Source organism: Microtus ochrogaster, linkage group LG8 (genome assembly GCF_000317375.1).
Source record: "Microtus ochrogaster isolate Prairie Vole_2 linkage group LG8, MicOch1.0, whole genome shotgun sequence".
NCBI lineage: Eukaryota > Metazoa > Chordata > Mammalia > Rodentia > Cricetidae > Microtus > Microtus ochrogaster.
Genome location: NC_022033.1, coordinates 25,952,045 through 25,963,971, shown reverse-complemented (window position 1 = coordinate 25,963,971; position 11,927 = coordinate 25,952,045). Strand labels below are relative to the sequence as shown.

The 11,927-nt window shown below is 46.2% G+C and overlaps 1 protein-coding gene across 1 annotated transcript in view; it reads right to left on the bottom strand.

The window, feature by feature from the left end:
• Positions 1-6,265: 6,265 nt before the first annotated feature.
• The window catches only part of Kif3b (kinesin family member 3B), a 47,318-nt gene continuing 41,656 nt past the window's right edge, over positions 6,266-11,927 (bottom strand). Inside the window, exons 8-9 of the mRNA XM_013352250.2 lie at positions 9,892-10,070; positions 6,266-9,579 (exon numbers count right to left, since the gene is read on the bottom strand). Coding sequence (XP_013207704.1) covers positions 9,486-9,579; positions 9,892-10,070 — 273 coding nt within the window. The 3' untranslated portion in view covers positions 6,266-9,485. The remainder of the gene's footprint in view (positions 9,580-9,891; positions 10,071-11,927) is intronic.

Sequence of the window (11,927 nt, the reverse complement as noted above, 5' to 3'; positions counted from 1 at the left end):
AAAAAAAAAAAAAAAAAAAAAAAAAGCAAGTCAGCCTAGCGGTGGTGGCGCACGCCTTTAATCTCAGCACCCAGGAGGCAGAGGCAGGAAGATTTCTGTGAGCTCAAGGCCAACCTGGTCTACAGGAGAGCCAGGGCTACACAGAGAAACTGTCTTGAAAATAAATAAAACAGGGCTAGAGAGATGGCTCAGAGGTTAAGAGCACTGGTTGCTCTTCCAGAGGGGCCAGAGTTCAATTCCCAGCAACCACATGGTGGCTCACAACCATTTGTAATGAGGTCCAGTGCCCTCTTATGGCCTGTAGGGATGGAGGCAGAATACCATCTACATGATAAATAAACATCATTTGAAAAAGAAAACATAATAAAAAATAAGTCTACATTAACTGTTTGTATCCATATCATTTTATTGAGTGAAAGCAGTAATGAACCATGAATGAACCTACGTATATTGTTTTATTTTAGGTGATCCAGGTAGATCCTTAAACTACACTCGCCACTGGACTAAACCCACAGTCCCCTGTATATACTGTGAAGGCAAAACTAAAAGATCGTGCACAGATGCTCAAAAGATCATTAGCTCTGGTTAATGGACTCTCCAGGGATTTGAGTTTTTAAATGTTTTGTATTTTTTTTTTAAATCTTTGATAGGCTTTCACTGTGTAGCCTCTGCTAGCTCAAACTCATGATCCCCAGCTTCTTGTGTGATAGGATTACTGGTGTACCCCCACTATACCCCGCCTTTGTGTTTTTTACCATCAATATATAACTAGATACAGGACTGCGTAAGATCACATTAGGACACAGCTAAGCAACTTGATCTGGGTACATCAGGGTCTAAACACGGGTCTGGATGACACAGGAACTTCCCATAATGCTGCACCACTATTAGTACCAAGTGCTGTTTAGTAACATATGCCTCCTCTTGCATGTCCGAAGGATGACTTCTTAACCCCTTCAGCAACTCTGCAAAACCTGTTCTACCCAAAGAGATGCTGTGGCTTCGAACCTCCCTGCTCGTGGCACCTTTCCTACTCGTCTAGTGGCGCACTCTCTTCATTGAGAGTATTTGCTCGTCAGTGTGGCCTGACTGTCTATCATGTAGCACTTGGCTTGGCCGCAGTTCTTAAATACAGACAATGCATTTACGCATACACACCATGTAGTATGTAAATGAGAATGGTGTGAAGTCTAATCTGCCAACTTTTCACACAGCTCTGCCACCTTCAATCTGCATCTGGCAATTTGCATCTGGCAGCCATGCACTTCAGTCAGGCTCTCTCATAAGCCTGGCTGTGAGGTGCCCCGGGGCACCATCCAGTTCCTGACTACCTGGCACAGTGCTCCAACTGACTTTGCTAGCCATTAGGCTTCCCCACTAGATGTGACATCCCCTGTGCAGAAGCTTCATCCTGTATGCCTAGAGCACAGAACACTACCCGCTGTGTATAGTGCTCAAGTGAATAAATACATGGACCTGCCACCAAACCCTGGTTGCTCTCATCACTACTGGGGTAAACTTGCAAAGGTAGCAATCACTGCGTTATTAGAGCCAACTGTGGTGTGGTGTGCCTATAATCCCAGCACCTGGAGGCTGAGGCAGACAGATCACATTCAGTACTGGCATGGAAAACATAGTAAGTTCAAGACTTGGTTCGCACCGTGAGTTCTGGAACAGGCAGGCCTACTTAATAAGACCTTGTCTCAGAAAAACCTACAGAAACAAAAAGGATGTCCTTTATGACAATCTGAAATCATATGGGTGCCACTACTCACCGGTCAGTTTTGGGAAGGACATGGTCCACAGTTGCAACCCATGAGTTATGAATGGCAGCTGGAACATCTCAAAGCCAGGCCCTGCTCTGAGAGCGACCTGGCCCCATTCCCTAGGGGACCAAGACACTGGTGTCAAGATGAAACAGTCCTTGGAATAATGCCTTGCACAGTGAACTGTGCCAGAGAAAACTCCTGGTGGAGAATTTGCCAACCAAGTCCAGAACCCGTGTGAATGGCAGACAGGCTTACCATAGGCACTTAACAAAATTGCTTTCTGTTATTTCAAAGGGGAATAACAGCATTCAAGGCTTAATCAGAGCATACTGGAGTATGAACAGGACTGTGCCTCCCTCGTGTGATGTATTTACATGGACAGAGTAGCTACAGACGTGCTGTAGAGTTTCAGTTTCTGAGTGGTTCTCCCCCTGGTCCTCCATCACTCCAAGCCCTGGTCACCGGGAGTGTTCCAGGCACATGCTGATTGGCATGCTCTTCTCTCTTTGCCAGTGGGCACCACCTACTCAGGATTTGTCACCTCCTCTTTGAGAGTAAAAGCCTTTGTTTACTGCTCCCGGAGCACATCATCACTCTTCCCAACAGATGACACTTGCTGCAGGTGTCAGTACCTACCATACCATCTAAATGCCAGACCCAGGGAGGGTCATCAAGTCATTCCTTCAGGGAATTCGGCCAATAAATACACAAATGCAAAACGGAAAAGGGCTAAGAGGGGTATAATAAGGTACAAGAGACCCTCTCCAGCCAGGCAGAGATAGCAGGAAACCAAGATGTCTGTGGAGATGACTTAAAATGGTTCCTGAGAGCCGGGCATAGTTGCACATACCTATAATCCTAGCATTTAGAGGTCAAGGCAAGAGGATTTCAAGTTAAGGCCAGCCTGGGCTACATATGGATAGTCAAAAAGTCAGAAGGGACACCTCCTCCCCTCGGGAAAAAAAAACAACCCACCCTGGTACCTAAGAGACTAGTAGAGCATGCAGAGCAGAAAGAATGTTTTAGGCAGAGAACACGTGTATGTAACTGCCAACAGGAAGAGAGCCACATGGAGGCTCTGCCACCTGGCCTCAAAGGTCTGGGAAGGCAATGTGAAGCCAGGGGCAGCCCTCAAAGGTACCAGGCACTCAAAATCAAAGCCGCTGGTTTTTGGCACATACCCCCACCTGCTCAGAAGGGTCTCAGGACATCTTACTTGCTCTCCCTGTGTCCTGGGCAACACCACCCCTAACACACAGTGTGTACACACCGGGTGCTGTTGGGCTGCAGCAAGAGACCTGCCTCTGCACACGCCCACCCCGCCAGCGAGTCCCCAGTCGGCTTGCCTAACTGAAGCAACCGGGGACTGGTTAACCACAAACACAGTGATAAAAACCAAGGCTGCGATGACAGCAGCTGCAAGAGCTACAGTTTGTCCTTGACAAATGTCACCAACAACTCCACTGGCAGATGTGACCACCACATGCTTCTTGGACACTAAATTCTAGAGTAAACTTCAATCAGACGGCAACGCTAGTCTAAGAGGGCCTGCCAAAATCAGAGGCCCCAAGATTAAATGATCAGTGTGAAGTTAAAAGCAGTCTCCAAGACTTAGTAGTTTCTCAAATAATTTTTTTAAAATAATGTCTAAGATGAAAATACAACTAAATTGGCAAGAATATTCAAGTCACTTGGGTACTTCATGAGACAGTCCTTGGCCCAATTCAGAGTTCTCATATACTTTAAGAACACACAGTTCATATCACCCTTCAAGTACCTGATTCCTAGTTGATGGATTCTGACTATTCTCCACGAATACTTACTAAGTCAAGGCAGCCTTTGGGTTTCCTTTATGGGACAGGTTTGGAAGTAAAAGCATACCACATATAATTAAAGTATATTTTTTGAAGAAGAATAAACAAGTCATTGTCTTAGTGCTGGATGAATTTTTTAATTTATGTTAGTAGGCATTTTGCCTACATGTATGTCTATGTGCCTAGTGCCTGTGGAGGCCGAAAGAGGGCACTGGATCCCCCAGAACTAGAGTTACAGTTCTGAGCCACCATTGGAGTGGGGGGCATCAAACAAAGGACCTCTGGAAGAGCAGCAGTGTTCTTGATTGCTGAGCCATCTCTCCAGCTCACGTGTGAACTTCATGTTGGTATTCTGAGAGTTGTATGTTCTGCATACTTCCCTCTGGTGAGGATGAAGGACTGCAGGGGATGAGAGGTGGCAGCTCGTGGAAGAGTGCTGGCTCAGCACGTGCCAGGACTGCCCATGAGCCTCCGCACCACCAGCAGTGCGACAGAACTCTCTTTCACAAGGCTGTCACAAGTGCTGTTCCCGCCTGGTCACCAGTCTCTCCTTCTTCCCTCGTCTTGCTCGCTTGTGCACTCTAGACCCCACTGTCGCTCTGGTTCTTCAGAAGCCCACCCTCTATTACTAATTGTACTTTATACTGCCATGTACTTCATGGAATTGATGAAAATTCTGGGGGTTTTGTGGTTGTTATTTTGTTTTTTGTTGGTTTGTTTTTGAGACAAGGTCTGGCTGTCCTGGAACTCGCCCTGTAGACCAGGCTAGCCTTGAACTCACAGAGATCTATCTGCTTCTGCCTCCTGAGTGCTGGGATTAAAGCCTCTATTATATTCTTTTGGTTAACACTTCCCCTTTGAAGTACAAGCACTGCCCCTTTTCCATCTGCTAAGAACCATCTTAGTGTTCCACTTGGTATACAGTATGTACTTGATACTTGTTAGATCTTGTTATATAAACTTGATGGCTTGGTATACAGTAGGTACTTGATACTTGTTAAATGATTAGCTGCTTTTCTTTAGAGTCTGCTAAAGGTGGTTTCTAAGCCTTTGGCTAATATCAAATATAAAGCTGGTTTGCTCAGTACTGGCTCCTGGTTTCCTGGGATCTAGACTGCTCATCACATCTTGCTGAGCAGACAGCCTTATTGTGGCACTGGCCACACTGTTGAGTGTGGCTTTGGAGCACGCACAGTGCTGGTTGCTTTCACTGTATTGCTAATCTTCAGAAGGGCTCTGCTCTATTTTCACCCCACTCATAGATAGGGGCTCCAAAATCCAGAGAAGAAGAAAATCCAGAAGAATTCTTCATATTCACTGAGCTAGAGAACAAAGTCAATGCTAGAATTCAAACACAGCTCAAGAATCCTATGTCTGGGGTTTTGGGGGTTTTAATGAGAACCATCCCCCATAGGCTCACGGTCCCCAGCTGGCAGCTGTGGAACTTTTAGAACTTTGGGAACTTTGAGGAGTTTGGCTGGAAGAAATATGTCACTGGGGCTGGGCTCTAAGATTTACAGCTGTGCCCACTTCCACTTCTTCCTCTCTGCTTCCATGTGTAGCTGAGACTAATCTTTGAGCTTCCTGGCATGACGAACTCTCACCTTTGAAACTGTAAGCCAGGGCTGGAGAGATGGCTCAGCGGTTAAGAGCGTTGCCTGCTCTTCCAAAGGTCCTGAGTTCAATTCCCAGCAACCACATGGTGGCTCCCAACCATCTGTAATGAGGTCTGGTGCCCTCTTCTGGCCTTCAGGTATACACGCAGAAAGAATATTGTATACATAATAAATAAATAAATAAGTTAAAAAAAAAAAAGAAACTGTAAGCCAAAGGAAAATCTTCTATAAGTTGTGCTGGCCATTGACTTTTATCACAACAGAAGGGGAGCTAAGCCAAGGTTCCTTCTGTTGGTCCCATTTCTCTGGAGGAGGTGTGCGACCTGCTGAGGTTCACCCAGCATGTCTTGGGATATGAGAATCTGCAAGACACGAGGCCTGATTTTGTTTTGAAGATATTATACAGTATACAGTTTGTTTTAAGATATACCCATGTCTCTTTTTTTAAAAATGTCATGTTGTTTATCATTAAGAAACCAAAATATCAAAATCGGGCCTCGTGTCTTGCAGATTCTCATATCCCAAGACATGCTGGGTGAACCTCAGCAGGTCGCACACCTCCTGGGAACCCTGATTGCTCTTTGAGCTGATGAGGGAGGGGGACTTGATCGGGGGAGGGGGAGGGAAATGGGAGGCGGTGGCGGGGAGGAGGCAGAAATCTTTAATAAATAAATTAATTAATTAAAAAAAACCAACTTTATAAAACAAAATATCAAGTTAAAAATTTTTTCATGCCTCTTGCCCCAGGCCCAAGTACTTCAGGTTAGAAACTGCCACAAAAACATGACCCACTTTTTTTTATCTCTTTCTTTCCTTCTGTTCTTCTCTCCCTTTGATGATGCTGGAGATCAAAGACAGGGCCTTGCACAAGTTAGGCAAGAACTCTACCACTAAGCCACACCCCCACCTATCACTCTCATTGCTGCACATTTTGGATGTCAGTATTACAACTCAGTGCTGATGTTCTCCTCTAACTACAACATCTTCGACAGTGAAAGAAAACCACGCATGCCAGTTACTGGCGAGTCTCTTTAAAAGGCACTAATCAATTACAAGGACACCTTTCTGTAGATACAATAAATCTGATTGATTTTTATTACATATCTTAGTTTAGAATCACTTTTACATCGCTAGACAAAGAGATAATACAAATAAATATCAATTGTAAAACTTAAAAGTCCCAAGTATTGGCATATCCTTTGTCTAAAGACAGCCTAAGAGAAGGTCAAGATCATTAGTAACTCCAAAGAGCCATCAAGCCCCCGCCTTCTGCCTGCCCACGTCATTCCCTTCATAAATAACCTCAGAAACATTTTTATTCAAGAGACAGACAGAGAGGAAGGTGCCAGAATCCCAAAGTACCAGACCAAGACTTGAATGATAACGGTGGGGCTGACTATCTTCCCTACCTCCCTCTGAGCTTTGCTTTATGGCTTTCAGAGTACGTTAGTAGCCCATTTCATCCATGATGGTGTCTGGATGGTCCAAGGTGTTCACAGTGCTCCTCAAACTCGAGAGGCAAAGGTGAGGCAGAACTGGATAGCTTATGTTAGCAAGGAGTCGACGCTTCTCAGGAACTTGGCAGAGTCTACATTCAGTGAGGGAGGACTTAATAAGATAAGGAAGGGCAGACAGGCCCACGCCTGAGCTGTACCACACTCTGGCACCCTGGGTCATGGAGGTGTGGGTGGAGCAGTTCAAGCAGCATGCAGGCATCCGACAGGGGGCAATTCAACACAGATCAGTCTTAAGAAAGTGCTTCATGCCTATGATTTGTGGCCTCTGATTCTGAATCTAGGGGTCTGGAAATTGTGTCATATGAAGCCAGATACATTCTACAGATGAGAGGGAAAGAGAGTCTGATGAGGATTGTATGCGTAGCTGCAAACACCTCCCGGATGGTCTTCTTAGATCCTTTTAAAGACTTGCTTCTAGGCTACAACAGCTGCTGCAGGCATGAAGGCCTTCCAGCAACCCAGAACATTCGAGCTAACTATCAGTATAAAGCTTTGGTCCCTCAGAGAGCTAGTATGTTCTCTACTCTTGGCTCAATTCAGAACTCAAAGCAGCAGCATTCTGGGGGCAGCAAGACATTTTAGCATCTGCTCTTTTCAATATCGGATCCATGTTGAGAGAAGAGAAGCACCAGAGGCTGCCCGGGAAGAGACAGCTTCATTGCCACATGGGTGGCCCTTCTACCTGGTTTCCACAGACCACTGTAGGAACACAGCTGGGGACAGGGCAAAGCTTGCTTTAATAATCACGACTGTCAGCTGGCTTTCTTCTTTTGTTTCTCTGGAAAAGTTCTGTAGATCACTTAACCACCACCACCTCCAACATATTAGCCACTTCAAAAGACACCAGTATTAAGGTATGGTATTACTTGAAGGTTCCAATCCTTTGCTTTGCTGCATGAATGTTTTTAGCCTACAGAATTCAGACTAACTGTGTGGAAATGTGGTAAGAGAGACAGTGTCACCAGCGGACAGCCACCTTAGACCACACATCTCGTCATTTGGTTCCTATTCAAACAGGCAAATTCTTAGTACATAAGACAGGTTCCATTATACCCCAGGAACTGCTGTATAGGGCTCGAGGCTCAGAAAGAATGATCACTAACATGGGGATAAATGGATCTCCATTCTATAGAATGTCAAGACATTGCACCTGCTAGCTCCTCCTTCCCATAGGTTCTGATCCAGAAATGATATGGAGACTGAGCAGCTGAGTTAAAAATGCATCTCAAGGCCCACTTGAGTTGCCATCTTCCTGAGGCACCATGCCAGCAAGGTGCACCAGTGTGGCAGACTTGTGGACTCAAGACCATCCCCTCAGGCTTGCATCATGGACTCAGACACACACGGGGGCGTGCTTCTAGCCTGATTAGCCATCCAGTGGCCTTCACCACAGACGAAGGCAAAGGCTGCACGCTGCAGTATTTCTAAAACGGGCAAGTCTTCAGTCTCGCTCACAGATGATGAGAGCACAGACATCACTGCACACACAGCCCCCCACGCTCACGCATTTCTCTTGGGGGGGGGGGATGAGTAACTGTCACCTAATGACCAAAATAAAGCTCGAGGTGCCAGAATATGAAGAACTAAAACTTACACACTAAACTAAGCTATGTAAACAGGAAGTGTGACTCTCCTCCGAGTCTACTCTCTCAGAGCCTCTTCTTGCTAGCACCTAGGGGAAGCACACCTCCAGCAGTCAGTGGGCCTTCTGCTCTAGGCAGACAGGATTCCTTTGCTTCCGTCTCTGTCTTCCCTTCCCTCTGCTGAGTCTCCTGCCTCCAGCTCTACATCTGCCTACTCATTCTGCCCCCGTGACCGGCATGGACCCAATTGGGCAATTCAGAAGTGCCCCCAATTCCAGTCCCATCAGAGAAGGCAGACAGAGCCAGCCCCTCCTCCCACAGAGACCCACCTCGAAGCACACTCTGTAGGCGCACTCTGAAGGAGGGTCGACACGAGCCCACTCAGCATGTGGACTTGGAGGAAGACGGTGACAAAGGAAGAGTAAAGTGACATGGCAGATGGACATGGCACTGGTTTATAGACTTAGGTCTTTAGCAGGATGGTCATGGTTTTGAGGTTTTAAAAAAAGCTATTTCCCCAAACTCTCCCAGAAGGCAAAGGGAATGTCTTTTCTATTGCTTCCAACACCAAGTCCTTCTGGAGCAGGAACTGGAAGCCATTGCCCCGTTCAACAGATTCCACAGGCAGATCTAGTCCTACTGAGGGGCCTGGGAGCTGGCTCGCTGGTTGTGCCATCCTAGGTCTTGGTTCCAAGTGAGGTCTCTCATTTCACCTGACAAAAGCAGGCACCTATTGCAGTTCTAGGGCTGTCACTTCCCAGCTCCACTGTCATTTTACTCCAAGGCTCCTCACATACGGTCCTAAGGAGGCCTCGACGCCATATTGTGTAACAAGAAGGGATCCTGGTGTGAGGAAGAGGCTAGAAGAGAGGAGAGGAAGGGAGGGTGGGAATGGGAGGAAGAGGGAAAGCAAGGCTGTGGTCATTCTCTTGCTGTCCACTTGGACTTTGCACTTCACCTTACCCATGCATTTCTGAGATGCTAATTCAAGGACACGTCCCAGAGGAGCTGAGTGCCAAATCAGGACCAGCATGTTCAGGCAGAATGAGTCGCTTAATCTGCAAAGAGGCCATCTCTTCTCCTCAGGGGAACGGTTCTGCGTTTAGGCTCAAGTCATCTCTGCAGTTTCGTGCTTGCTCTTCTCTCAGAAGACAATGTTGTTCCCACCCTGGGAAGGGGTGCTGGGTTACTTAGGAACCAGCCCCCGAGACTGTGGGTAAAACTGAGATGCAGGGTTTCCTGAGGAAGAGGAGGATCCTGACTTCCTGCCACTCTTGGGCCTGCAAAAGTCAAATGGACATGGCCATTACTAACCAGCATGTAGATCTGAAGGTGGCCTTTCCTCAAAGGCCCGAAAACCAGGATTCTTTGAACTATAAACCCACTAGACTAGACTAGCATGACCTGTTGGGCCTGGTCAACCCACCTTCCAGAAGAGGCACAAAACCTAAAAGGGGGGCTTGGATGCTCAGCACTGTAGGCCAAATGAACATGGGCTGGGAGCAGGGCCTCCTGAGGGCCGGGATTAAAGTATCCACCGTCACACCTGGCTCACACATGCTTTCAGACTCGGGTCACTAGAAGCCACTCACCTGGCCTTGGGTTTTCTGTTTGCAGTGCTTTCAAAGGATGATGCATCCACCTGTATCTCATCTTCATCCTGCAGAGCTGCATCTAGGGCAGCCTGGACCTTGGGGGAAATGGCTGGGCCCTCATAATCTCTGGTCGTCCGGCTGGGCATGTCCAACTCCAGGAGCATGATGTTCTCCGCCTGCAGCAGAAGCACAGCAGCCATCAGCAAGGCCAAGGAAGCCAGACAATCTCTGAGAGCAAAACTGCAAGCTACTGGATTAGTCTGCAGTGCTAATCTTGTGTAATGGTGTCCGTGTGTGTAGCTTCAGAGTTAGATTGACATCACCAGGCACAGATTTAGTCTTGTCGTTTTGTTTACACATTGGGAAAAATTCAGTTTAATAAACGTTCCATGTAACTGCATCCAAGTTTCACCAGGCTGGAGATGTGGATCTTTTCTGTATAGTGACTTTTAATTCTAGTTTTCATAACCTGGAGATCAGACTGTTGCTTTCGCATGATGTAAGTAGTGTCTCATGACTGGAGTTTGCTTTGTTTTATAGTATCTGTACTCCTTGTATTTTTCAAGAGCTATTTTGTAAACAGATGATGTATTTCTCCATTAAAAACACAATAAAAAAAAACAGCACAAAAAAAAAAAAACAAACCTGCAAGCTACTTGCCATTAAAAGCCTCCCAGGAGGGCTGGCAAGACAGCTCAGCAACTAAAGGTGCTTGCCACCAAGCCTGATGTCCGGAGTTTAGTCCTTGGAGCCCACAGAGCAGAAAGAATTGACTCCCACCAAGTTGTCCTCTGATCTGCATGCATGTACCATGACATACGTGCATCCAATAACATACAAATAAATGTGAGAGAAAAAAATGTTTAAAAAGAGCCTGCCTAGGATCTCTATGAGTTCAAGGCCAGCCTGGTCTCAGAGGGAGTTCCAGGACAGCTAGAGCTGTTACACAGAGAAACCCTGTCTTGGGGGAGGAGGGACCGGCCTAAAATGATAGCGTTGCATGTGTCTACACATGTAAATACCACAACTCATGTATATTCATCACTCGATGAACATTTGATTGGCTCTGGCTTTTGAATATTGAACAAAGCTGCAATGACGATTCATTGTATGCAAGTCCTCATGTGAACATGTGTCCTAGTTTCGTTTCTATTGTGTGACCAACGCAATGACCGAAAACAACCTGAAGAGGAAAGAATTTGATATTATCCTTCACGATTCTAGTCCACCATTGAGGAAAGCAGGCCTGCTCGCTGTTCCAAACAGCATTAACTGGCCAGGACACGTTAACAGTGAGGGAGTACAGTGGGAACGGAGAGATGTTGCTGGCTGGCCAGCTCACTCGCTGCCTCATACCTGGCTAGCTTTTTTATATAGCCCAGGGACACCTACCTAGGGATAATGTCAGCCACAGTGGGCTGAGTCTTCTGCATCAGTTAACAATGAGGATAACACCCACAGACATGCCCACAGGCCAATCTGATCTACACAGTTCTTCAATCAAAGCTTCCCTCTCAGACGACTCTAAGCCGTGTGGAGTTGACAAAGATAACTAGGACATGCTTTGGTGTAAACACAACATCCGATGTGTACTTAAAATAATGCATGTTTTGAATTATATAAGGGGGTGCGGAGAGTGAGCTAAGTGTATCACAGATGTGTGTTAGACTTAATCTGTCTATACCATTGTTCAGATCTGGTTCCCTTGTTAATTACTTGTTGAGTTATTCTATCCATCAGTACAGATGTGCTAGTGAAGCTGCCTACTATTACATTTGACCTTTCTGTTTCCCCCTTTGCTTGGCTCAGTCTGGCTTCATGTACCTGGGCTTTTCAGGATACATGATTGTATCTTTTTTGTTTTGTTTTGTGTTTTGTGTTTTTTTTTTTTTTTGTTGTTGTTGTTGTTGTTTTGTTTTTCAAAGACAGGGTTTCTTTGGGTAGCCCTGACTGTCCTAGAATTCACTCTGTAGACAGGGGCTAGCCTCTAACTCAGATATCTACATGTTTCTGCTTCCCAAGTGCTAGTATCA